The 27,416-nt window shown below is 49.6% G+C and overlaps 1 protein-coding gene across 1 annotated transcript in view; it reads left to right on the forward strand.

Annotated features, from left to right (window-relative positions):
• The first annotated feature begins 3,485 nt into the window (after positions 1-3,485).
• The window catches only part of LOC106975430 (complement C3), a 40,050-nt gene continuing 16,119 nt past the window's right edge, over positions 3,486-27,416 (forward strand). The window contains exons 1-21 of the mRNA XM_053219995.1: positions 3,486-3,642; positions 4,034-4,226; positions 4,628-4,790; positions 4,887-4,957; positions 6,738-6,832; positions 6,913-6,995; positions 7,078-7,168; positions 7,444-7,546; positions 7,638-7,764; positions 9,604-9,719; positions 9,825-9,971; positions 10,370-10,579; positions 10,696-10,902; positions 11,237-11,395; positions 11,684-11,813; positions 12,088-12,159; positions 12,322-12,519; positions 21,661-21,769; positions 22,051-22,136; positions 26,762-26,904; positions 27,004-27,216. Coding sequence (XP_053075970.1) covers positions 3,566-3,642; positions 4,034-4,226; positions 4,628-4,790; positions 4,887-4,957; positions 6,738-6,832; positions 6,913-6,995; positions 7,078-7,168; positions 7,444-7,546; positions 7,638-7,764; positions 9,604-9,719; positions 9,825-9,971; positions 10,370-10,579; positions 10,696-10,902; positions 11,237-11,395; positions 11,684-11,813; positions 12,088-12,159; positions 12,322-12,519; positions 21,661-21,769; positions 22,051-22,136; positions 26,762-26,904; positions 27,004-27,216 — 2,793 coding nt within the window. The 5' untranslated portion in view covers positions 3,486-3,565. The remainder of the gene's footprint in view (positions 3,643-4,033; positions 4,227-4,627; positions 4,791-4,886; positions 4,958-6,737; positions 6,833-6,912; positions 6,996-7,077; positions 7,169-7,443; positions 7,547-7,637; positions 7,765-9,603; positions 9,720-9,824; positions 9,972-10,369; positions 10,580-10,695; positions 10,903-11,236; positions 11,396-11,683; positions 11,814-12,087; positions 12,160-12,321; positions 12,520-21,660; positions 21,770-22,050; positions 22,137-26,761; positions 26,905-27,003; positions 27,217-27,416) is intronic.

Consider the following 27,416-nt stretch of genomic DNA (forward strand, 5'->3'; position numbering starts at 1 on the left):
GTTGCTGTAGAGTAAATGAGCTGAAAGGAGTGATTCTGCAGCAGGGAGGCCACAGACCACAGGGGTGCAGACAACAGACAGATGGACTGGGACAGTGAGTGCAGGGGAGAGGGAGGACGATGGGGGACGGCTTGGAGGACGGGCAGGGCTGTCAGCGAAACAAGGTGAGGAAGAGAAGCAGGTGTTGGAAACAATACACATACAGTCCACGTGCAGTGGGGTCTCACCACGTGCGGGGCACAAGGCTGAGCCTCTGCCTGCCCCATGCCACTGGCTTGTCACCCAATGCTCAGAGGGACATTCATGGCTTTGAATGTCCAGCCTGCCCCTGCACCCTCCAGGGTGGGGGTCCCTGATGCTCAGGCCCCTCCTGAGCTTGAGTCAGGGGTGCAGGGGAGCGGGGGAAGCAGCCATGGGGCAGATCAGATCCAGCCGGGCCAAGTTTACCTTCCAGTTAATGAGTAATGAGTAGGGGGAGAAGGGGAGGCCTGGGCTGCATGGTGGGGGAGGTGCCCAGGCCATGGGTCCTGGAGGGAAAATCTCAGAAAGCAGTGTAGCAAGGACCCCATCCTGGAAGTAGGGGGCCAGGAGGGGAGGGGCAGTCCCTGCTGTTCCCAGGCCTGGCACCGACTCAAGGGTGAGGGTGGGGGGTGCAGCAGGGAAATCACTGCACTCAAGGGGGTGGGGGGGAGGGGGTGCCCGGGCTCCCCCACCCAGAAATCCTCCCCCTTCCTTCCCCTTCTTCTCCTTCCTCCAGCTGGGGTGCCAGACGAAACTCAGGACACCAGTTCAACTGGAATCGGGGACACATAGCCAATACTGTGTTAGGGTTAAGTGCCTTCCAGAGACCCCACTTAGCCTCAACCCAGGCAGCCTGGCTCTCCGGCTGTCCAACCTGGAATGTTGGGCAGGGCAAGCCAGCTAACGGGAATCCCATCCTCCAGGCCTCCTCCTCTCTCTCCCCTGCTGGCTTATCTTGCCTGCCATCCCTCTCCCACACTTCTGGGCACAAATGCACATTCCCCAGGATGAAGCTTCCAAGAATCCCTTCCTTCTCCCAGGCCCACCTCTGCTTCTGCCTTCACCCCTCTGGTCACTTCCTGGAGGTCGGGGCCAGGACCCTCCGCAGACCTCCACCACCATAGGCGTGAACCTTCCCTCCAAGCCCAGCGCTCTGAAGCATCTCAGCACCTTTGTCAAAACAGCAAGAACTATCATCAATCCCATTGTTCAGATGGATTAACTGAGGCTGTGAGAAAGCCAGAACCAAGCCTTGCTGGGAGGCACAGGCCAGCAGGAATACCTTCCCAAGACGGTCAAAGCAGAAACCCTGAATGTTTAGGGCTATAATGCAACCAGGAAATGGGGTGGGGGAGGAAAATGGGAGTAATTGAGGTTTGGGGGATCCTAGGAGGTACCCCAACCCCTGTTTCAGAAGTTGAATCTCAGTTCTGGATAGTAAGCAGATGCTTGCACCCTCCCTCTCCCAAAGAAGGGGTGACGCAATCAAGCAGACAGGGTCCAGGTTTGTTCTGTGTCTGCACACCTCCCCCAACTCCAGGCATGCAGCCTGGGCCAGGAAAGGCACATGGATTACAGGAAATCAGAGCTGGGTTCCCCATTAACCCCTTCCTTGGGACTTTGGAAACCAGGCCTTCAGAGATCAGGATCCCCCACCCACATACCTGTTGCGTCCTGTGCCTTGGACTTCACACACCCCTTCCCCCAGATGCACAACCTTGCTGGGAATCCAACAGGCACACATCAAATGACACTGAGGCAGAAACGCAAAGCTTCGCCAACATGCTGTCGTGGTGAGACAGTGGGGAAATCCAGCAATTTCCTGCAAGGCCAGCAAGTATGTAAATCAATACAATCATGGAGGGAAATACAGCCATATCTTGCAGGATCATTAATGCAAGTAGCTCTTGGTCCAGGGTCATGTCCTTTCATGGCAATGACAACTGTGACGTGAGTGCTATTACAACCTCATCTGATGGGGGAAACTGAGGCTCAGCGTGGCTATTAATCAAGCGCCAAAGTATACCTCTAAGTGTCAGAGCTGGAAAGTCATGCAGGTCAAGACCACTCACTGTATCCAGGGAAGTCTGTCCACGCGGAAGAGGCTGGTCGCTTTCACACAATGTAAAAGGAGGCAGTTGCCTCTAACACCAAGGAAGCTCTCTGGGCACTGATATTAAACGATCTCTGAGGGATACTGTTTACGAAAAAGGCAAGGCGTAACCCAGGGAGACCAGGAAGAATAGCAGGCAGAGAAGACTGGTAATTTGGTTTTTTTTTATTTTTGTTTTTTTTTAATTTTTTTTCAACGTTTATTTATTTTTGGGACAGAGAGAGACAGAGCATGAACAGGGGAGGGGCAGAGAGAGAGGGAGACACAGAATCAGAAACAGGCTCCAGGCTCTGAGCCATCAGCCCAGAGCCCGACGCGGGGCTCGAACTCACGGACCGCGAGATCGTGACCTGGCTGAAGTCGGACGCTTAACCGACTGCGCCACCCAGGCGCCCCTGGTAATTTGTTTTTAAAACTTGCGAGCATTCAAAATGCATATCTCTGGAAGGAAACAAGGGATTTGGTTTCACTGTGGCATCTGAGACCTGAATGGTTGGGAACGGGAACAGGAGGCAAATTGCCTTTTCCCTGTACATCTATGTGGACCCTTTAGGTGTTGAACCATATGAAGATATTAGCTATTCATAAAAAATTAAATACAGATGGAATAATAATAATTTTAATAATATTAACGATAATATTGTAACGTTAAGACAGAAAAAAAAGCTAGCAATGGGAAATTGCCTCACTGATGAGGAAAGTTTTTCTTTTTAACCATTATAGTCTCTCAGGCATCCTGACAAGGGTACATGAAGGGAGCCCCAGGTTCCACTTATATTAAAATATATGCTCACTGAGAGAGTGAACTTCTACACATACAGCAAAGCCCAGCTGAAATGTCCCCTCCTCTGAGAATTTTTACCTGACCCTATACAAAGCAGGGTTCTTCTCCACTGGGAAGACACACCATGGGGCCAGGAGTGTCTGTGTTGGACCTTATTCCTCAGTCTGAGCATAGAAGAGGGACTCCAGCCACCAGCATAGAGACAGACCCATAGGAAGGCATTGGTTAACAAACGCATGGCCAAAAGAAGACTGGGCGCCAGGCCCAGATACCTGGGGTGGGGAGCTCTCTGGCCCTCAGTGTTCCTCCACCACTAAGTAGGTGCAACAGGGAAAGGTCCCTGTTTACCAACTGACCTTGGCCCTGAGGGAGACCTTGGCAGGGGGAAGGTGTGTCCATCTTGCTGGAGGACATGCCCTTGGGTTAGTTACCCCAGGACACACTGGCCCCAGGGATTGAAAAACTTAGGAAATGGTATTGAGAAATCTGGGGCAGCTCCAGGAAGGGGGAAGCCACGGGAGCTGCGGGCTGGGCTGAGGTTGCAGGGGGGAGGCGGGAGCCAGATAAAAGGCAGCCTCCAGCAGCCTCTGCTCATTCCCTCCCAGTCCGCTTCCTCCGTCCCTCTGTCCCTCCACCGTCCCTGCACCATGGGGCCTGTCTCAGGCCCCAGCCTGCTGCTGCTGCTGCTGCTTCCCATCCTGCCCCTGGCACCGGGGGACCCCATGTGAGTGGTCATGAGCCTTCTCCAAACCGGGCTACTTGTGAGGTGGGGGTGGGGTTCAGGTCCTAGTAGAATCCAGGGCGCACGTGGGTGTCTATGGAGGCAGGGGTCAGCGGGTTGGGATGTGAATGGACTTGGGCTGCCTGGGAGCTCATGATTTCATGAGCTGGGGATTCATGGCACTCGGGTTACAATGGGAGGCAGATGTTTCTAGAAGCAGGGGTCTGCGGGTTTGGGTGCCTGTGGTGTGTTCAGTGATTCCGTGGCTGCAGAATCACTTGGAGGCCTCGAGATCTGACTTCACAGGATTTGGGGGCTTCATGATATGTGGGTGAGGATTGGAACCCTGGTCCCTAGGACGGCAGCTCCATTCCATGTTCCACCTGACCTGCAGGTTCTCCATGATCACCCCCAACGTCCTGCGGCTGGGAAATGAGGAGAAGGTGCTGCTTGAGGCCCATGACTATGGAGGGAACCTTGCAGTCACAGTCAACGTCTACGATTTCCCTGCCAAGAAGCAAAGGATGTTCAGCGAGACCATTGCTCTGATCAGAGAGACCGACCACATGGGCACAGTCAACATCAATGTGTGTGCACCTGCTGGAGCCCCTCCCACCTGTCTGAGTCTCCTCCCTGTTTTGAGCAGTTCCCACTTTGGAGCCCCTCCCCTCTCTGAGAATTCTCCTTCAATTAGCTTCTCCTATCCTGAGCCCCTAGCTTTGAGCCCCTCTCCTAAGAGAGGTCCTCTGAGCCCCTTGTCTAATTCCCCCTACTCATCCCCCTTTCTGATCCCTACCCATCTTAGACCCTTGCTCCGTCCCCTACTACCCCTCCGCTCCCAACCTGGGCACACCAGGGAGACCCGGTGTGGTGGACAGGTGCTATTGGCAGGAAGGGCAGGCAGGTGTGGACCCCACTGAGAGCCTGGGGCTGAATGTGGGCAAGGGGCCGGGAGGCAGCATCTCAATGATTCTCTGGCTATGCCTAGATCCCAGCCAACCAGGAATTAACATCAGGGAAGGAGAAAAAATTCGTGACTATCCAGGCGGACTTTGGGGGCACCGTGGTGGAGAACATAGTGCTGGTCAGCTTTCAGAGCGGGTACATCTTCATCCAGACGGACAAGCCCATCTACACCCCAGGCTCCACGGGTAAGGGGCTGGGCAGCAGCTGAGGACCCAGGGGCCAGATTGTGGGGAGGGGCGTGGCCTCACTCACCACCTCCTTTCTTTCCCACGATCTTCCAGTCCTCTATCGGATCTTCACGGTCAACAATGACCTACTGCCTGTGGGCCAGGCCGTTGTCATCAGCATCCAGGTACCAGCCAGCTGGGGACCCAGACACACCCCAGGCAAGACTCAGGGAGAGACAAAGAGATTGAGACAGAGAAAGAGACTCTGGAAAGGGCAAGACTGCAGAGGCTGAAAGGCAAAGAAATGTGTAGAGCCTTGAACACAGAAAGAGTCCTGGACACAGGGCAGAGATCCAGGGATACCAGGCACAGTGATGCTTCTGCCCGTGGATTCCGGCTCCAGACAAACCTCTGGGGACCGTGTCACTCTGGACAGGTCACTTCACCCTCCTGGGCCTTGGTTTTCTCAGCTGAAGATTGAGATGACAGATAAAAACTCTCTGTAGCCCAATCCGCCTCCTGCTGCCAGGGGGCAGCCTCGAGCACCCAACTCCTGTCCCACCCTCCTCCACCCAGAGCCCTCCAGGAGCTCCCACCTCCTTGGGGTAAAAGCCTAAGTCCGCCCAGCACTCCCCAAGGCCCTGCAAGACTTGCCCTGTCCCCTACCTGTCCTCCTCTCCTCCTCTCCTCCCCCTCTTCCCCTCACTCACTCTGCTCCAGCCACATGGGCCTTATTGCTGTCCCTCCAACTGCCATACAGAGCCAGCCCTAGGACCTTTGCACAGGCTGTTCCCCCACTACTCACAAAACGCTCTTCCTCCAAATACCCACATAGCTTGCCCCATCACGTCATTCAAGTCTCTGCTCAAATGTCACCGATGGCACAATTTTACAGAGAAGCCTCTCTGAGGACCTGTAAAATTGCAGACACCCTCTCCCAACTCATACACCCACGCACACCCACGCACACACACACACACACACACACACACACACACACACACTCCACTGGTCTCCCTTCCTGTCATCTCCTTTAGACATCCTATAAATTGAATGTATTCTTTTGCTAATTGCCCGCTCCCTAGACCTCCACAGAACCTAAATTCCAGACAGGATGGGTGCTTGGCATACAGTAATTTCATTACAATTTACTGGGCTAAGGCAGGAAAGGGGTGGGGGGGAGGGGGAATGGAAGGAGGAAGTGAAGGACAGGGGGAAGAGGTAGGTGGTTCTCAGAGGACCGTCATGAGTATTTCTTGCAATCACGCAAAGGTAACAGGGACCCGGTCCTGACAGCCACAAGCTGACTGTGGGGATCAGTGGGATTTGTGGGGAACGGAGAACACACACCTCTAAGGGTAGAGCCTCTGCCCAGTTCCAGTCAAATGTCGCTATGTGCCAACAGGAACCCGTATCCACGGTTATCCCAATTTCCAAGAGAAGCCAGAAAGCCAGATTTTTCATGATGTCTCCTGGTGTTTAGTTATTTGCAACGAATGACATACTGTGTGTTAGGTTGAACCACACGACTTTGTGTTCTTGTAGGTCAAAGAGTCGAAGGTAGGCAATGCTGTGTGACTTAGCGCCCATAGGATGCTTACCACAGGGTCCCGCACAAAGTAGGTGATAAATGCTAGTTACTATCGGTATTCAGACAGCCGCCGACGAGAGTGAGCTCCAGCTTACATGAATCACGTGCCAAGCCAGTGAGGTAGGGGCTATGTTCCTCTCCTTCTTCTAGCTGGGCACATTGAGCACAGAGACATCAAGTAATTTGCCCAAGGTGACACAGCGCGTAAGTGGGAGAGTGGGCATTTGAACCCAGGCTGACTGACTCAAGTCCATGTTCATAACCACTGCCCCAGTAGTCATGACACACAGAGAGTGTCCAGACACAGAGAGGAGGAAGAGAGCCTAGGGGCTAAGCCAGGTCTCTGAAGAGACACGCCCTCCCTGTCTCCACAGACCCCCGACAATATTCTCATCAAGAAGGACTCCCTGTCTTCTCAGAACCAGGTTGGCATCTTGTCCCTGTCTTGGAACATCCCGGAGCAGGTCAAGTATGTCAGGCCCTCCTAGAGGGGGTTCCCTGTGCCAAGGGAGGGCGTCTGGCTGGCTCACTCACCTGCCTTCCCCACAGTACAGGGCAGTGGAAGATAGAAGCCCACTATGAAGATGCCCCACAGCAGGTATTCTCTGCTGAGTTCGAGGTGAAGGAGTACGGTAAGAGGAGGAAGGAGTCAGGGTGGGGGCCCCAAGTGCCAGGCCCAGTGCTGACAGCCTACTGGTGCCATCTCGACCCCAGTGCTGCCCAGTTTTGAGGTCCAAGTGGAGCCTACAGAGAAATTCTACTACATTGATGACCCACAGGGCCTGGAGGTCACCATCACAGCCAGGTGAGGGGCTAGGAATGGGGCCAGGCGGGAGGGGAGGGGAGGGGGGCCAGGTGAGGGCTAGATGACAGGCCAGGTTGGCAGCTAGGGGTGGAGCCAGGTAGGGGCTGGTAAGGGAACCCGGGTGCAGTGTGGCCAGGTGTGGGACCAGGTGGGTGCTGAGTGAAGAACCAGATACTGGCCAGGTAAGCACCAGGCGAGGGACCAGGGGTCCATGGAAGTTTGCAGGCAGGCTTGCCCTTCAGGAGAGGAGCATCTGAGACCCTCTTGCCTCTCAGGTTCTTGTATGGGAAGAATGTGGATGGAATAGCCTTCGTCATCTTTGGGGTCCAGGATGGTGAACAGAGGATTTCGCTGCCCCAGTCCCTCACCCGTGTTCAGGTGCTCTGCCCCTCTGAGCCTCCTCCACTTTGGACTTCCCCCTCCCTCACCTGTGCCCCTCCCCCTCTCTGATCCTTCCTTCCTCCCCCAGATCAATGATGGCAGTGGGGAGGCCAGGCTGGAACAGAAGGTCCTGCTGAGCGGGGTGGAACCCTCCGGAGCAGATGCCCTGGTGGGGAAGTCGTTGTATGTGTCTGTCACCGTTATCCTGCACTCAGGTGAGGCCTGGTCTGAGGAAAGGGACCCAAATGAGGGGGGAGGCCCAGTGTGAGGGCAGAGGCCCAGAATGGATGTGGAATGCAGTGTGACAGGGGAGAACCAGTCTGAGGGCAAAGGCCAAGTGTAAGAGAGGATATCCGGAGGAAAGTGATACCCAGTGAGACAAAGGAGGCCCATTGTGAGGGTGGGGGGAGCCCCAGAATGAAAGTGGGATCCAGTCTGATAGAGGAGGCCCAGTCTGAGGGGGGAGGGAGCCCCAGAATGAATGTGGGATCCAGTCTGATAGAGGTGGCCCATTCTGAGTGGGGGCAGTCCAGAATGAAAGTGAGATCCAGTCTGTAGAGGAGGCCCAGTCTGAGGGGGGAGGCCCAGTATGATTGTGGGATCCAGTCTGATAGCAGAGGCCCAATCTGACGAGGGGAGGCCAGAATGAAGGTGGGATCCAGTCTGATAGAGAAGCCCAGTCTGATGGGGGAGGCCAGTATGAAGGTGGGATCCAGTCAGACAGAGGAGGCCCAATGGGGGGGAGCCCAGAATAAAGGTGGGATCCAGTCTGATACAGGAGGCCCAATCTGAGGTGGGGAGGCCCAGAATGCATGTGGGATCCATTCTGATAAAGGTGGCCCATTCTGAGGCAGGGAGGTCCAGAATGAAAGTGAGATCCAGTCTGTAGAGGAGGCCCAGTCTGAGGGGGAGGCCAGAATGAAGGTGGGATCCAGTCTGATAGAGGAGACCCAGTCTGAGGGGGGAGGCCCAGTATGAATGTGGGATCCAGTCTGAGCGGAGCCCCAATCTGATGGGGGGAGGCCAGAATGAAGGTGGGATCCAGTCTGATAGAGAAGCCCAGTCTGATGGGGGAGTCCAGTATTAAGGTGGTATCCAGTTTGACAGAGGAGGCCCAGTGAGGGGGAGCCCAGAATGAAGGTGGATTCCAGTCTGATACAGGAGGCCCAGTCTGAGGGGGGGATGCCCAGTATGAATGTGGGATCCAGTCTGATAGAGGAGGCCCAATCTCATGGGGGGACGCCAGAATGAAGGTGGGATCCAGTCTGACATGGGAGGCCCAGTCTGAGGGGGGAGGTCCATTATGAAAGTGGGATCCAGTCTGATACAGGAGGCCCAGCCTGACGGGGAAGGCCCAGTAGAATGTGGGATCCAATCTGATAGAGGAGGCCCAGTCTGAAGGGAGAGGCCAAGTGTAAGAGAGAATATCCAGAGTAAAGTGATGCCCAGTTAGACAAAGGAGGCCCATTCTGAGGGTGGAGGGAGTCCCAGATGAAAGTGGGATCCAGTCTGATAGAGGAGGCCCAGTCTGAGAGGGGAGGCCCAGTATGAAGGTGGGAGCCAGTCTGATACAGGAGGCCCAGTGAGGGGGCAGGCCAGAATGAAGGTGGGATCCAGTCTGACAGGGGAGCCCCAGTCTTAGGGGGGAGGCCCAATATGAATGTGGGATCCAGTCTGATAGAGGAGCCCAGTCTGAGGGGGGAGGGGGCCTCAGAATGAAAGTGGGATCCAGTCTGATAGAGGAGGCCCAGTCTGAGGGGGGAGGCCCACTATGAAGGTGGGATCCAGTCTGTAGACGAGGCCCAGTCTGATGGGGGAGGCCCAGTATGAAAGTGGGATCCAATCTGATAGAGGAGGCCCAGTCTGAGAGGGGAGGCCCAGTATGAAGGTGGGAAGCTGTCTGACAGAGGAGACCCAGTCTGATGGGGGAGGAACAGAATGAAGGTTCCAGCCAGTCTGATGCAGGAGGCCCAGTCTGAGGGAGGCCCTGTGTAAGGTGTGGTCCAACCTGGAGGGGTGGCCCAGGAACCTGCCCTCACGGCTGGCTCCCTCAGGCAGCGACATGGTGGAGGCGGAGCGCAGCGGGATCCCCATCGTGACCTCCCCCTACCAGATCCACTTCACCAAGACTTCCAAGTTCTTCAAACCAGGCATGCCCTTTGACCTCATGGTGAGACCCGGGGTGGGACTGCCTCCCCCACCCTTCCCCTGAGCATCAGCCACGCCTCTGGGTCGACCTGAATGCCCTCCACCTGCCCCTGCGCTGCACCCGCAGGTGTTTGTGACGAACCCTGACGGCTCCCCAGCACGCAACGTCCCCGTGGTGACCCAGTACTCCAAATCACGCTCCTTCACCCAGGAAGACGGCGTGGCCAAGCTGATCATCAACACACACAAAACCTTTAGGTCCCTGCCCATCACCGTGAGTCCTCACCCTCCTCTAGCCCCACTTCTGGGAGATAGGGGACTGTATTTGCAGGGAGGAACTCTGTCCTCTGCCACAGTCATCCTGCCATGTGAGGAGTGGGGTCCTTTTATTGTATCAGGGCATCCTGCCATTCACATAGAGTGTTTTCATCTGCATAGAGGGGATCTTATCTGCACCAGCAGTCTGGCCATCTGCATAGGTATATTATAAGGATCTGGTGATTACATTTGACCCACCCGGATAATCCAAAACAGAGTCCCCATCCTCAGACCCTTAAGTTAATCTCATTTGCAAAGTTCCTCTGGCCAGGGAAGGTACCATATTCCCAGGTCCCAGGGATTAGGATGTGGACATCTTTGGGGGGCCAGAATTCATCCCCTTTCCTCACCCAGGTAAGCACTAGGAAGGATGGTATCCCAGAGTCACGACAGACCAACAGGACTATGAACGCCCAACCCTACAGCACCATGAGTAATAACTACCTGCACATCTCTGTGCCTCGCGTGGAGCTCAAGCCAGGGGAAGATCTCAACGTCAACTTCCACCTGCGAATTGACCCCACCACCACCCAGGAGAACAATATCCGCTACTTCACCTACCTGGTCCGTGCCCTCCTAGGATCCCCAGACCCCTCCTCCTTACTTCTGCAGCACCCCTAGTCCAGGGCCACCCCCCTCCACCTTGCTGATTCTTCCTTACGCCAACCTGTCTCCCCCAGATCATGAACAAAGGGAAGCTGTTGAAGGCGGAGCGTCAGACGCGGGAGCCCGGCCAGGACATGTACGCGCTGCCCCTGACCATCACTGAGGACTTCATTCCTTCCTTCCGCCTGGTGGCTTATTACACCTTCATTAACAACAATGGCCAGAGGGAGGTGGTGGCCGATTCCGTGTGGGTGGATGTCAAGGACTCCTGTGTGGGCAAGGTAAGCTTCCGGAGCCTTCCTCTCCACCCATCTTGGCACTCCCCGCCTGGCCAGTGCTCGCTCCGTCTCTGCCTCTCTCCAGCCTTCTGGGTGGGCTCCCCAACCAAGGCCCATCTTCTCCTTTTCCAGCTCCTTCTCTCCCCACCTCTGTTTCAGCCTCAGTATCTCCCTCCCTGCTGGCCTTTCCGCCTTCAGTCTGTCTGTCTCCACCGTTGCCCCTTCCTGACCAGCACAGCACGGACACTGCCCTGGGCTGACTGCTGATGGAGACCCAGCCTGGCAGGGCTGACCCCTCACTCCTACCTCTGTGCACACCCCCCCCCCCCCGCAACAGCTGGTGGTGAAAGGTGGCAGGAAGGAAGAGAGGGTGTACATACCTGGCCAGCAGATGACCCTCAAGATTGAGGGTGACAGAGGAGCCCGAGTAGGGCTCGTGGCGGTGGACAAGGGCGTGTTCGTGCTGAACAAGAAGAATAAGTTAACTCAAAGCAAGGTGCGCCCCGTACCGCTGGGGTGTGGCGGAAGCAAAGGGGTGGCGTGGGGCTGAGGCGCGGGTGGCGCTCAGAAGGGAACCGGAAGTGGGGTTAGGCGTGGGCGGGACGGAGGCTGGGACGGACACAGACGTGGCGCGGAAGTGAAGGCTGCGGGTGGGAGCGTAGATGGAGGAGTCCGCGCTGGGGGGTGGTTGGCGGGGGCTGTGCACACAGCTCTGAGAGGGGTCTGGGACCAGAACGCAGGGGCGGTCAGACATGTCAGCCTGGTGACCCCTGCCCTCCCGCAGATCTGGAACGTGGTGGAGAAGGCTGACATCGGCTGCACTCCAGGCAGCGGGAAGGACTATGCCGGCGTCTTCACGGACGCAGGGCTGGCCTTCCAGACCAACACAAACTTGCAGACCCCGGATAGGACAGGTGAGGGCCCGGGAGGTGTGGGGCCTGCACCCCAGATGCTGAGAGCAGGTGGAGGGCACTGTTCTGAGGTCCTCAGATGCTGAGAGCAGGTGGGGGCCCTGGGTTCAAGTCCTGCCCCAGCCCCCACCTAGTGAATCACTGCCCGCTGAGCCTCAGTTTCCTCATCTGTCAAATGGGAGCAGCAACACCCCTCCCTCACGGCTACTGAGAGGAGTACATCAGGGACCCTCAGTTGACGCTTAACCCATCTTGTTCGCGTGTGCCCTCCCCTCAGATCCCGAGTGCCCCAAACCAGCTACCCGGCGCCGCCGCTCGGTGATGCTCACAGAAAAGAGGATGGACAAAGGTGGGGCTCCCCACCCTCCCCCCAAACCCTGCCCATCTGGGATCCAGCCCAGGAGGGAGGAGGGCAGGGCCGGGCCCTGGGGACGTCCTACCCTTGGTCCGCCCGAGCTCCTCCTGCCTTGAGGTCCCAGCTGAGGCCCTGACCGGTGTCGTGTCCACGCAGCGGGTCAGTACCCGAAGGAGCTGCGCAAGTGCTGTGAACATGGCATGCGGGAGAACCCCATGAAGTTCTCGTGCGAGCGCAGGGCCCGGTTCATCCAGCACGAGGCCTCGTGCGTGAAGGCCTTTCTGGACTGTTGCAACTACATCACCCAGCTGAGGCTCAACCACACCCGTAGTGCCCACCTGGGATTGGCCCGGAGTGAGTCCACTTGCCTGTGGGCTGGCCAGAGTGGGGAGGCTGGGTCAGAGGGGGAGGGCCTGGTTTGACGGAGGAAGGGCTGGCCTAAACTAGGAGGCTGGCCAGAGTGGGGAGGCTGGATCAGAAGGGGGAGGGTGTGGTGTGAGGGGAGAGGCTGGCCAGACTGGGGAGGTTTCCTCAGAGGGGGGAGGGCCTGGTCTGAGGGGGTAGGACCTGTCTGAGCAGGAAGGCCCAGTAGGGGGGGAATACCTTCAGCCAGAGTTGGGAGGCTCAGTGAGAGAGGGGAGACCTGGTCTGATGGGGAAGGTTGTGGTCTGAGGGAGGAGGCCCAGCTAGAGTGGGGATGCTCCGTTAAGGAGAGGAGGCCTGGTCTGATGGAGGAGGGCCTGGTGGGAGAGGATAGGACCTGTCTGGGTGGGGAGACCCTGTCAGAGGGAGGAGACCCAGCGGGGGGGGGGGGGCTTGCTAGAGGAGGGAGGACCAGTCTGATGGGGGAGGGCTTGGTCTGAGGGGGCAGGACCTGTCTGGGGAAGGAGGACCTATGTGAGAAGGGAAGGGGCCAGTCTGGGAGGAAGGATGCCTCTGTCTGAGCGGAGAGGAGAGCCTGTCTGAAGGGGAGGGCCTATCTGAGGGGAGAGGGTCCACCTGTCTGAGAGGGGCATGTGTACCCTTCTGTGGAGGAAGGAGGGACTGTCTGAGGGGGGAAGTTGTTTCTGTCTGAGATGAGTTTTTAGCCTGCCTTTACCAAAGAAAACTCATTTAGGGTGCTTTCCAAAGAGGTGCCTAACTCAATGCCTAACAACATCTGTTGATTTGTTTTCATTCATTCATTCACTAATTCATTCATTCATTCATTCAGTTCTGGATAAGACAAAACATGTGCACACTTGAAACTTTACATCTCGGGCCAAATAAATCTTTTTTTTTTTTAATATATGAAATTTATTGTCAGATTAGTTTCCATACAACACCCAGTGCTCATCCCAAAAGGTGCCCTCCTCAATACCCATCACCCACCCTCCCCTCCCTCCCACCCCCCATCAACCCTCAGTTTGTTCTCAGTTTTTAACAGTCTCTTATGCTTTGGCTCTCTCCCACTCTAACCTCTTTTTTTTTTTCCTTCCCCTCCCCCATGGGTTTCTGTTAAGTTTCTCAGGATCCACATAAGAGTGAAACCATATGGTATCTGTCTGTCTCTGTATGGCTTATTTCACTTAGCATCACACTCTCCAGTTCCATCCACGTTGCTACAAAGGGCCCTATTTCGTTCTTTCTCATTGCCATGTAGTATTCCATTGTGTACATAAACCACAATTTCTTTATCCATTCATCAGTTGATGGACATTTAGGCTCTTTCCATAATTTGGCTATTGTTGAGAGTGCTGCTATAAACATTGGGGTACAAGTGCCCCTATGCATCAGCACTCCTGTATCCCTTGGGTAAATTCCTAGCAGTGCTATTGCTGGGTCATAGGGTAGGTCTATTTTTAATTTTCTGAGGAACCTCCACACTGCTTTCCAGAGCGGCTGCACCAATTTGCATTCCCACCAACAGTGCAAGAGTGTTCCCATTTCTCCACATCCTCTCCAGCATCCTGATTTGTTCATTTTGGCCACTCTGACTGGCGTGAGGTGATATCTGAGTGTGGTTTTGATTTGTATTTCCCTGATAAGGAGCGACGTTGAACATCTTTTCATGTGCCTGTTGGCCATCCGGATGTCTTCTTTAGAGAAGTGTCTATTCATGTTTTCTGTCGGGCCAAATAAATCTTAAGCCAAGAGAAAATTTCTCTTCCAAGAAGCCCATTGAAAGCAGAACCAGAGTGGTCCCCACCATAAGGCGGCCCTGACAGAACTGGTGGGAATCCTACCTGCCATTTGCTCAGAGCCTTTGAGCCCAGTGAGGCCTGGTGTCTGCTTTTTAAAAATGCTTTTTGATGTGTCTTATGTAGAGAAAGGCCTTTCTGCTAGGATGGGTGCAGTGGAAACCAAGCCCACAGAGAGCCCCCCGCACCACGGGCAGCATGGCCCCTGTCGTGAGGGTGCCCCTGGCAGATTCCCTCTCGGCCCACCCTGTCCAGATTGCTCTTTTTAACCCCTGTGTGCAGAGTGGTGCTTGCTGCACTGACCCTTCTCACTGGCCCTTTGAACACTTCTTTTGCACATCCCATCGTTTTCATGGGGGACCAGAAACTGTGTCGTCCAAATTGGGCTCTGAGAACAAGGGCCAGTGTGAGCAGCTCTTAAAACCGAGCGAAGTTACCTTATCGACCACAGGATGAAAAGTCACAAAACAAAACCCCTTTGCTTAAAAACTAAGGAAGATGGGGAAACGCCATAAGTGGCAGGCTGCCCGATCCAAGCAAACATAATCATTTTTTTTTTAATCTTTAGACTCAAGCAGAAAAAGGAGAAATGGGCATAAAAACCTTTTATCTCTCTGAATCATTTGAGGCCGCACCATTGAGGCCCCTAATTAGCTCCGTGTGGAATTTCTAGAAGCAAAGATATTCTCCCACAAAACCACAGCACAGGCATCAGAATGAGGACATTAATGTTGACTTGTTACCACCACCAAAACCTCCAGCCCCGTTCAGGCTGGCCAGTGGTTTCCCTTTGGTTTGGTCTGGATCCTTTATAGGAAAAGGATCTGTGCAGGAACAGACGTCGTATTTACTGGTGGGGTCTCCTTAGTGTCCTGGATCTGCTCAACCCCTGGCAGCACAGCCGTCTTGAGTGACTTTCATGTCCGGCTATTTGGGGGGCTGTCCCACGGTTTGGGTTGGCGCCATGCTTCCTCGTAATGACATCCAGGTTTTGCATTTGGGGGCAGCACTGTCACAGGAGAGACACTATGGATTCTCAGTGCATCATGTCGGGAGCCCAAAGACATCGATTTGTCCCATTGTTGGTGCTGTGAGTCTTGATCACGTGATTAAGGCGCTGTCTGCTGGGTCTCTCCACTGTAAAGTTCCTCCTTATTCCTGGATAGTCCATTTCTAAACCTCTTTCTGCTATCAGATCAGGGCAAAATTAAAGCCAAGGGAAAATTTCCCCCAAATCAATTTTTATGTAGCCTGTATGACAGCAGGTATGGATCCTTATATGGTAACACATACCTTTCGTGCACACCTATATTTTTATTTTTTAGTTTTTTACTTTTTGGCTTAGAAATATGCAGTCACCTCTTAAAGGCAGACATTGCCAAAGGGGACACATATTTTTGTATTATTTTAGCTGGAAGGCTAGCATTCCCTCCACCACCACCCCCCAAAAAAAGACAAAAAGGTTCCCTACACACATGAGCAAAGAGCTGTATCTTCAGTCTGTGCAAATTATTCTAATCTAGGCTTGCTGCCTTCTGCTCCAGCGACCTACAGACTTTCTTTCTCAAAGAGGAAAACTAGACAAAAGTATCCAATGGGATATGGCTTACACATGCTCAGATGTTTTCTCCCCCAGCCTTATGTAATTTCTTTTTTTTTTTTTTCTATTGTCAAGTTAGCTAATATACAGTGTAATCTTGGCTTCAGGAATAGATTCCCATGATTCATCACTTACATACAACCCCTCGTTGTCATCCCCAAAGTGCCTTCCTCAATGCCCATCACCCATTTCCTCCCCCCTCCTAGCCCTGCCCCCATAAATCCCCAGTCTGTTCTCTGTATTTAAGAGTCTATTATGGTTCTATCTTAATTTCCTTCCTTTCCCCTTTGGTCTTGTGTTAAGTTTCTCAAATTCCACATATGAATGAAGTCATATGATATACGTCTTTCTCTGACTGACTTATTTCTCTTAGCATAATACCCTTTAGTTCCATCCACGTTGTTGCAAAGGGCCAGATTTCATTCTTTTTCATTGCCAAGTAGTATTCGATTGTATGTATGTGTGTGTGTGTTTAGGCTCTTTCCATAATTTGGCTATTTTTGAAAGCGCTGCTATAAACATTGGGGTACAAGTGCCCCTATGAATCAGCACTCTTTATCCTTTAGATAAATTCCTAGTAGTGCTATTATTGGGTCGTACTGTAATTCTATTTCTAATTTTTTGAGGAATCTCCACACTGTTTTCCAGAGTTTGCATCCCCACCAACACTGCAAGAGGGTTCCCCTTCCTTCACATCCTCTACAACATCTGTTGTTTCCTAAGTTGTTAATGTTAACCACTCTGACCCATGTGAGGTGGTATCTCAATGTGGTTTTGATTTGTATTTCCCTGATGATGAGCGATGTTGAGCACCTTTCCATGTGTCTGTTTGCCATCTGTATGTCTTCTTTGGAAAAGTGTCTATTTATGTCTTCTGCCCATTTCTTCACTGGATTACTTGTTTTTTGGGTGTTGAGTTTGGTAAGTTCTTTATAGATTTCAGATACTAACCCATTATTTGATATGTCGTTTGAAAATATCTTCTCCCAGTCCGTCAGTTGCCTTTTAGTTTTGTCGATTGTTTCCTATGCTATGCAGGGGCTTTTTATCCTGATGAGGTCCCAAACAGTTCATTTTTCCTTTATTTCCCTTGCCTTCGGAGACATGTTAAGAAGTTCCTGCAGGTGAAGACAAAGAGGTTGTTGCCTGTTTTCTCCTGTAGGATCTTTATGGTTTCCTGTCTCATATTTAGGTCTTTCATCCATTTTCAATTTATTTTTGTGTATGGTGTAAGAAAGTGGTCCAGGTTCATTCTTCTGCATGTTGCTGTCCAGTTCTCCCAGCACCATTTGCTAAAGAGACTGTCTTTTTTCCATTGGATACTCTTTCCTGCTTTGTTGAAGATTAGTTGGTCATACATTTGTGGGTCCATTTCTGGGTTCTCTGTTCTATTCCACTGGTCTATGTGTCTGCTTTTGTGCCAATACCATACTGTCTTGATGATTACAGCTTTGTAATATAGGCTAAAATCCGGGATGGTGATGCCTCTGCCATTGGTTTTCTTTTTTTTTTTTTTTAATTTTTTTTTTTAACGTTTATTTATTTTTGAGACAGAGAGAGACAGAGCATGAACGGGGGAGGGTCAGAGAGAGAGGGAGACACAGAATCTGAAACAGGCTCCAGGCTCTGAGGTGTCAGCACAGAGACTGACATGGGGCTCAAACTCACGGACCGTGAGATCATGACCTGAGCCGAAGTCAAAAGCTTAACCAAATTGAGCCACCCAGGTGCCCCTGGTTTTCTTTTTCAACATTACTTTGGCTATTCAGAATCTTTTGTGGTTTCATAAAAAATTTAGGATTGTTTGTTCTAGCTCTGTGAAGAATGCTGGTGCTATTTTCATTGGGATTGCATTGAATGTGTACATTGCTTTGGGTAGTATCAACCTTTTAACAATATTTGTTCTTCAAATCCTTGAGCATGGAATGTTTTTCCATTTCTTTGTGTCTTCAATTTCATTCATAAGCTTTGTATAGGTTTCAGCGTACAGATCTTTCACCTATTTGGTTGGGCTTTCTAGGTATTTTATGGTTCTTGGTGCAATTGTAAATGGTATTTATTCCTTGATATCTCTTTCTGTTGCTCCCTTATTGGTGTAGAGAAATGTAACCTATTTTGGTACATTTATTTTGTATCCTGCGACCTTACTGAATTCATGGATCAGTTCTAGCAGTTTTTGGTGGAGTCTTTTGGGTTTTCCAGGTAGAGTATCATGTCATCTGTGAAGAGTGAAAGTCTGGCTTCTTCTTTGCCAATTTGGATGAGTTTTATTTCATTTTGTTGTCTGATTGCTGGGTCTACAACACCCAACACCACATTTAACAACAGTGGTGAGAGTGCACACCCCTGTCATGTTCATGATCTCAGGGGGAAAGCTCTGTTTTTCCCCATTGAGGATGATATTAGCTGTGGGCCTTTCATATGGCTTTGATGATAAGGTATGTTCCTTCTACCCCAATGATCTTGAGAGTTTTTATTAAGAATGGATGCTGTACTTTGTTAGATGCTTTTTTCTACATTTATTGACAGGATCATATGGTTCTTATATTTTCTTCTATTAATGTGGTGTATCACATTGATTGATTTGCCAATATTGACCCAGCACTGTAGCCCAGGAATGAATCCCAATTGATCATGGTGAAGGATTCCTTTAATATACTGTTGAATTCAATTTGCTAGTATCTCAAATTTGTTGAGAATATTTGCATCCATGTTCATCAGGGATATTGCCCTGTAATTCTCCTTTATAGTGGGGTCTTTGTTTGGTTTGGCAATCAAGGTAATGTTGGCTTCATAGAATGAGTCTGGAAGCTTTCCTTCCATTTCCGTTTTTGGAACAGCCTCAGAAGTGTAGGTATGAACTCTTGCTTTAAATGTCTTGTAGAATTTCCCTGGAAAACTATCTGGCCCAGGACTCCTATTTGTTGGTAGATTTTTCAAAACCAATTCAATTCCTTCACTGGTTATGGGTCCATTCAAATTTTCTATTTATTCCATTTTCAGTCTGGGTAGTGTGTGGGTGTCTAGGAATTTGTCCATTTCTACAAAATTTTCCAGTTTGTTGGCATATCATTTTTCATTGTATTCTTGAATAATTGTTTGTATTTCTGTGGCGCTGGTTGTGATCTCTCCTCTTTCATTCATGATTTTATCTGTTGGGGTCCTCTCGCTTTTATTTTTAAGAACCCTGGCTAAGAGGTTATCAATTTTATTTATTCTTTCACAAAACCAACTCTTAGATTCATTGATCTGTTCTGTTTTGTTTTTGGTTTTTTTTTTTTGGATTCTATATTGTTTACTTCTGCTCTTATCTTTATTATTTATCTCCTGCTGCTGGCCTTGGGCTTTCTTTGCTGCTGCCTTTCTAGTTCCTTTAGATGTGAGGTTAGGTTATGTATGTGGGACCTTTCTTGCTTCTTGAGATTGGTGTGAATTGCAATGTGTTGTCCTCTTAGAACTGCCTTTGCTGCATCCCAAAGGGTTTGGACTGTCATGTTTTCATTTTCATCTGCTTCCATACATTTTTTAATTTCTTCTTTAATATCCCAGTTTACCCCTTTATGTTTTAGTAGGATGTTCTTTAATGTCAATGCATTTGGGGGCTTTCCAGATTTTTTATTGTGGTTGATTTCAAGTTTCACAGTGTTGTGATCCAAAAATGTGCATGGTATGATTACAATCCTTTTGTACTTGTTGAGAGCTGTTTTGTGACCTAGTATGTAATCTATTTTCAAGAATGTTCCATGTGCCTTCAAGAAGAATGTGTATTCTTCTGCTTTTGAATGAAAAGTTCTGAATATATGTTAAGTCCATCTGGTCCAATGTGTCATTCAGAGCCATTGTTTCCTTATTGATTTTCTGCCTAGATGATCTTTCCATTGCTGCAGGTGGAGTATTAAAGTCCCCTCCAGAACAACCGTATTATCTACATGTTTATTTATGTTTGTAATTAATTGATTTATAGGTCTGGGTGTTTCATGTTGGGGGCATAAATATTTACAATTTAGCTCTTCTTGATGATGGACCCCTCGTTTATGATATAATGGCCTACTTCATCTCTTGTTACAGTCTTTGTTTTAAAATATAGTTTGTCTGATACAAGTATGGCTACTCCAGCTTTCTTTTGATGTCCCATAGCATGACAGATGGTTCTCCGTCACCTCACTTTCAATCTACAGGTGTCCTTAGGTCTAAAATGAGTCTCTTGTAAGCAACATATAGATGGATCGTGTTTCTTTATCCATTCTGATACCCTATGTCTTTTCATTGAGGCATTTAGTCCATTTACATTCACAGTGATTATTGAAGGAGATGGATTTAGTGTCATTGGGTTATCTACAGGTTTCGCACTTATGGTAATGTCTTAGTCCCTTGTAGTCTTTGCTGCTTTCCACTCACAGAGTCCCGCTTAGGCTCTCCTGCAGGGCTGGCTTAGTGGTCACAAACTCCTTCAGTTTTTGTTTGGGAAAGCCTTTATCTCTCCTTTTATTCTTAATGACAGCCTTGCCAGATAAAGGATTCTTGGCTGCATATTTTTCCTATTCAGCACATTGAATATTTCCTGCCACTCCCTTCGGGCCTGCCAAGTTTCAGTGGACAGGTCTGCTACTACCTTTCTGTGTCTACCCTTGTAGGTTAAGACCTATTTTTTCCCTAGCTGCTTTCAGAATTCTCTTTATCTTTGTATTTTTCCACTTTCGCTATGATATGTCATGGTATTGGCCTGTTTATGTTGATTTTGAAGGGAGTTCTTGTACCTCTTGCACTTGAATGCCTGTTTCCTTCCCCAGATGAGGGAAGTTCTCAGCTATAATTTGTTCAAATAAACCTTCTGACCCTTTCTCTCTCTTCTTCTTCTGGAGCACCTATGATACAGATTTATTTCATTTCAAGGAATCACTTAGGTCTCTAATTCTCCCCTCATGGTCTAAAATTTCCTTGCCCTCCTGTTTTTAGTTTCATCATTTTCCATAATTTTATCTTCTGTTTCACTTATTCTCTCCTCTACTTCTTCCATCCTTGCTGTCACTGCAGCTGGGTTATTTTGCATCTCATTTACAACATTTCTTAATCCACCTTGATTATTTCATAGGTCTTTGATCTCTTCAGCAATAGATTCTTTGCTGTCTTCTATACTTTTTTCAAGCCCAGCTATCAGTCTTATGATGGTTTTTCTAAATTATTGTTTAGATCTGTTTTGAGAAGTTCTCTGGCTGTCATTTCATCCTGGAATTTCTTTTGAGGAGAATTCTTCCATTTCATCATTTTGGCTAGGTTTCTGATTTTTACACATTTTAATAGCTTGTTATGCATCCTGCACCTGTGAGTCCTACTATATTAAGAATAGGTCATACACTGCCCAGGTCCTGGGACTTCCAGAAGTGTTTGTGGAGTGTGATCATGCACTCTGTTGCATATTTGGCTGTTCTATCCCACTGCTCATGGTGGTGATGGTTTGGACCTTCCACCAGGTATGTTTTCCTTTGTTCATTGAAGGAACCCTGGAAAAAAGAAAGGTGAGGGGAGCCTGATTCCCATACAAAGAGAAAAATGAAAGGGGCATAAAAAAAGGTCGGGAAGAAAATCAAATAAACTATAAAGTTTATTAACTATAAAGTTAATCCAGAGATGTGTAGAGATAAATATCTCTGGGGACAGTGGAGAAATGGGTGTGTTCTAAACCCATAATGCCCTCTCCTCACCCGTGCCTCCTAGGTGACTTGGATGAGGATATAATCCCGGAAGAAGATATCATTTCCCGAAGCCAGTTCCCTGAGAGCTGGCTGTGGCGCATGGAGGATCTCAATGAACCTGCAAAAGATGGGTAAGGCTGAGACACCCCCCACCTTAACCCAACCCCCAGGCCAGCTCCTATGGCAGCCCAGACTGGACCACTTCATTTGTATGTACCCTATGCACCTCTTTTCTGGAATCACTGTGCAACTCCACAACCCAGCCTAGAAAGAAAATCAAGAGTCAGGCTCCCTCCATGTGCCCAGCCCCCACCCATCCCTCCAACATGCCCCTTGGGACCCTTCCACACCAGCTTCCCCCGTACCTCTGACACCTGCCTCTTTTTAATATCCCCACTTCTCCTCCATCCAGAATCTCCACAAAGACCATGAATATATTTTTGAAAGACTCCATCACCACCTGGGAGATTCTGGCCGTGAGCTTGTCAGACAAGAAAGGTGAGTGAAGTTGGTGCCCCCATGCTCAGCAGGCAGAGATCCCAGGGACACTGGGCATTTTCTCATCCCATCCAGAGAGATCCCCTGTTTCTTGGTGTCTGACACTCTGCTCCCAGGTGACTAGAGGAGTGTCAGATCATATTCTGTGGGAACATAGTGCTTTTTGTAAATAAATTTTCTTTTGAGAAAAGTTTTAGGTTCACAGCAAAATTGAGGGGAAGATACAAAGAGTTCCCACATACCTCCATTCCACCCACCCCTTACATACAATCTCCCCCATGTTGACATGCACAGTCTCTAGAATAATTTGCAGCAAAAAACACCCTTAAGGGGTGATGTTGACATGTTGACAAGGATAATGGGTAAAGTGATTAAGAAAATATAAAAGAGGAAGCAGGATGAAATGCATGATTGGAACACAGACAGTCAGATTGTGAATCTTGGGTAAAAGGTATCCCAGGGGGTGGGGGATCCACCACAGGGAGCTGGCAAGCCCTGGTCTAATGTGATGATCTCAGGCAGGCCTGAGAGCAGGATGAGGAGAGAGAGGCAATAACTTTAAGACCAGATGAGTAATATTTTCATGTGATGATTTTGAAAAAAATCAATGTGAATCCAAAAAAAAAAAAAAATCAATGATGAACAAAATATCTCCATTGTAAATAGAAGCCAGCACCACTCCAACCATATTGGAGTTTGAGGCAAGAGGGAAAATGTGTGCCCCCTGCCCCCTGTACTTGATTTAGGTACATTTTGTGGGGGGTTTTAATATTTATTTATTTATTTATTTTTGAGAGACAGAGAGAGCACGAGTGGGGGAGGGGCAGAGAGAGGGAGACACAGAATCCAAAGCAGGCTCCAGGCACTAAGCTGTCAGCACAGAGCCCAACGCAGGGCTCAAACCCACAAACCTGTGAGGTCATGACCTGAGCCAAAGTCAGAGGCTTAAGTGACTGGGCCAATGAGGCGCCCCATGATTTAGGTACATTGTAAAGGTTAATTTTTTCCCTGAGCATTAAAGTAGTTGAAAAAAATATTGAAACATTAAAAAGGACATGTGAAGACTCAGGACAGGAGGCATGAATATCTCTTTCATGCGAAACCAATGTGTTTAATAATTTTGTTTTGTTACCATTTATAATACATTACACATTATTATCACTTCCCTTTCCTGGCTTCAAGATGTTCAAAACCTGCGTCTTTGCTTGTCTTTTTTAACTGAGGGAACTGAAACTGGCAGTTTCTCCTGACCGAGGGAGGGTGGTGCATGCATTCATGGGGCACATACTTTTCCTTTCGTCTGGAGCTCCAGTAACAGCTCAGCACACTTCTGGTCGGTGGCCCCCGCCCGCGTTTCAGATCAGAGCATCTTCCTATCTCCTCGTTGTCCCTGTTCGCATATGGAGGGCCTGCGTGAGGTTTCCTTGAAATAAGAAAGGTTCTTGCAGCTTGAAAAGAGAAAGTTGAAAGGCACAGTTTAGATCCCTGCTTCTGAAAGCCTGCTCCCTGAACCACTAGCAATCTGGCAAAGGTGCTTTCCCTGGGGGTTTGTAGAAATTCAGAATCTTGGACCCCACTCCTGACCTGCTGAATCAGAACCTGCATTTAACATGACCCACGGGGCGGGGAGTGGGGGGTTGTGTGTGTCTGGAGGTTGGGGAAGGCCTGTCCTGCACCAGGGTCTCTGCACCTCATCACTGATGTTGTTCAGGGCTAGGTGGTTCTCTGTGGAAGGTTCTCTGTGCAATATCGGATGTTGAGCAGCATTCGCGGCCTCTACCTACAAGACTTCAGGAGCACCCCACCCCCGTTGTAACATGTCCCCCAAATATCCCCAGAAGTTGCCCAATGCCCCCTGGGAGTGATGGGGTCAGCATCTTAAAGGGCCCTATGGTTTTTCTATTCTGCTCTCTGTACCCGTGTGACATCTTCTCAATACTGTTGTCTTACCAGGTACGATTATATTTTTAAGCTTATTTATTTATTTTGAGAGAGAGAGAGGCAGTATGTTTGAGGGAGGGGAAGATAGAGGCAGAGAGAGAGAATCCCAAGCAGGCTGTGCACTGTCGGCTGTACAGGGCCCAATGCAGGGCTCGAACTCATGAACCATGAGATCATGACCTTGAGCTGAGAACAAGAGTCAGATGTGTAACTGACTGAACCACTCAGGTGCCCTGGTTGATATTTTTTTAATTAATGGGTTTTCTTAATTTTTTTAAATATTTATTTGTTTTTGAGACAGAGACAGAGACAGAGTGCGAGTGGGGGTGGCGAGGGGCAGAGAGAAGGAGACACAGAACCTGAAGCAGGCTCCAGGCTCTAAGCTGTCAGCACAGAGCCCGACATGGGGCTCAAACCCACAAACTGTGAGATCGTGACCTGAGCCGAAGTTGGACGCCCAACCAACTGAGCCACCCAGGGGCCCCTAATTTATGGGTTTTTTTAAACAATTTAGGTCTACAGAAACAACTGAGAATTACCACTCACTCCTCAATTCCCCCCAATTCCCATCTCTAACCCTTTTTTGCATTAGGTGGTACCTTTGCCAAAATCTCTGGGACAACACTGATACATTATCATCAACTGCAGTCAAAAGCTAGGGTTCCCTTTCAGTGATGTACCTTCCATGGGTTTGGACCAACATGCGGTGACATGTAGCTGTCCTTCCAGGGTCACGGAGAGTAGGTGTTTCTCTGCCTCAAACATAACACGGATGGTGTGTCAGAAGTCATTCCATGTGTTGTTCTCTCTCGCTCCTTCTAGCTTGTTCAAGGGAAAGCGAAGTCTGGTGCAAGGATGTCCTCATCTCCTCTGTAGGTCTTGACTGAGTTGGATTAGCAAGGAGAGAGCAGGTCTGCTTTCTGCAGGCACAACGTGAGCTGGCCAGTATTTAACAAAACAAAACCGTTTTGTTCCCCTGGAGGTAGCCTCCTGTTTGTGGTGCAAAAGCTGGTTTTTCACCCACCAGAGTAAATTAAATCTGGCTTTAAGAATGTGAAAACAGGGGCTGCTGGCTGACTCAGTTGGAAAAGCCTGTGACTCCTGATCTTGGGATTGTGAGTTGGAGCCCCACATTGGGTGTAGAGATGGCCAAAGTTAAATAAACTTTTTTAAAAATGTAAAAATGAATGGTAGATAAGAAATGGTAACTACCTCCCATGACTATAACAGACCCCTGCGAGAATGAGAAATAATGACCGTAGGTTAGGAAATAAGGATTTTCAAGGCTCAAGGTTCAAGCCTCTATTTTTTTCCATTGCTGAAAAATAAGGTATATATACATATACATATATATGTATACTAAATTTTTATGTATTTCTTTTCCTTAACTGTCTTTTTTAAATGTTTATTTTGAGAGAGGGGGGGAGAGGAAGAGCACGCGGGCAGAGAGAGAGAAAGAGAATCCCTAGCAGTCTCCACACCATCAGCTCAGAACCTGACACCAGACTCTAACTCAGGCACCCGGAAATCATGACCCGAGCGAAAATCAAGAGTCAGATGCTTAACCGACTGAGCCACCCAGGTGCCCCAAATTTTAATACACCTTTGGTGCAACATTATTTTTATTTATTTTTTTAGTGTAACATTTCAATATGATAAAGCTTTGGCACATTTTGCTTGCATCTACCGAGTGCTTCAATATAGCCAAGTAGCTGTTGAATCACAAATTAACCATCGGTTTTGCAGTCATTTTCACTGCCTGTAGATCAGCACTGTCCACCAGAAATACGATGCAAGCTGCATGTCATTTTAAATTTTCTGGGAGCCCCATAAAAAAAGAGGAGGTGACATCAATTTTATCATACATTTTCTGTAACCAAATATCTCTCCACAATGTTATTCTTGCAACTTGTGGTAAATATGTTGAAAAAATATGCTGAAAAATATGTTGAAAAAAACCCACCATCATGCTAATGATAATGTTATAATAATCATCTATTGATATTTAAGAGTAACCTATTAATATCTCGAAATTGTGAAAAATGCATTTTGCTTTTGTTTGTAAATAGCCTTTGAACTCTAGTACATATTTATGTCTGCAGAGCATCTCAAGGAGGGTGCTCACCTTTTTCTTTTTAAAGATTTTAATTTTATTTGTAAGTCATCTCCACACCCCACGTGAGCTTGAACTCATGGCCCCAGGTCAAGCATCACACCCACCACTGACGGAGCCAGTCAGTGGAAAGGCGCCCCTAGCCTTTCATTGGAAATACTTTGATCTGTGTTGTAGGGTTTGCAAAATGTACAGCTGAAAAGGTAGGTTGGCGTATGCAAATTGTTCCAAGCATGTGTTAAAGAGTTTTCTGAGCTAGCCACATTCCAAGTGCCCAGGGGCCAGAGAAAGCTCAGGCTACCATTTTGGAGAGCCCAGGTACGGACCCTTCGGGTGTGCTCGAGCCCTTCCCCCTGCACACCTGCCTATGAGTGAAACTACAAGAAGAAAATGGAACCCGTTCATGACAGTGACTCCCAGCTGCCACCACTATCGCTAATGTGTCACCTGTGCAATTGTTTAGCCCCTGGGCTTGCACAAACGCAGGCTGAGCCTGACACAGCTCCCGCAGTGAGGGGTAAGCACTGAGAGCCTGTCCACCTCCTTCCCTTGACACTCCACTCCTGGGCAGGGATCTGCGTGGCTGACCCCTATGAGGTCACGGTGATGCAAGACTTCTTCATCGACCTGCGGCTGCCCTACTCTGTCGTGCGCAACGAGCAAGTGGAGATCCGAGCCGTGCTCTACAATTACCAGGATGTTGGGGAGCTCAAGGTGGGTTCCCGGGGGGGCAGAGGTATGGTGGAGAGCTTGGATGGTTGGGGGAGGTGGCCGTGGCACCTGCCCCCCTGACTGATACTCTCTCCCTGGCAGGTGCGGGTGACCCTGCTCTACAACCCAGCCTTCTGCAGCCAGGCCACCGCAAGGAAGCCATATCAGCAGATTCTGGAAATCCCAGCCAAGTCCTCAATAGCTGTGCCTTTTCTCCTCGTGCCTCTGAAGGTCGGTCTACATGAGGTGGAGGTCAAGGCTGCGGTCTACAATCGTTTCCTCATGGATGGTGTCAAGAAACCCTTGAAGGTCGTGGTGAGTCCTTGGGGCACCTGCAGTCCCTTGTCCTTTGGGAGAAGCTCCTGTCTCCCCATGCTGTCAACCCAGGTTGGAGACACTGACTCTGAGACACCAAGAGTGTCCAGTGTCCAGCTTAGGATGCTTGGGAGTCCTACAAGTTTGGAACCAAGGCCAGGATTAGGGTGAGTAAGTGCAAAACACTTACATTTTCACTC

This window comes from Acinonyx jubatus, chromosome A2 (assembly GCF_027475565.1).
Source record: "Acinonyx jubatus isolate Ajub_Pintada_27869175 chromosome A2, VMU_Ajub_asm_v1.0, whole genome shotgun sequence".
Classification (NCBI taxonomy): Eukaryota; Metazoa; Chordata; class Mammalia; order Carnivora; family Felidae; genus Acinonyx; species Acinonyx jubatus.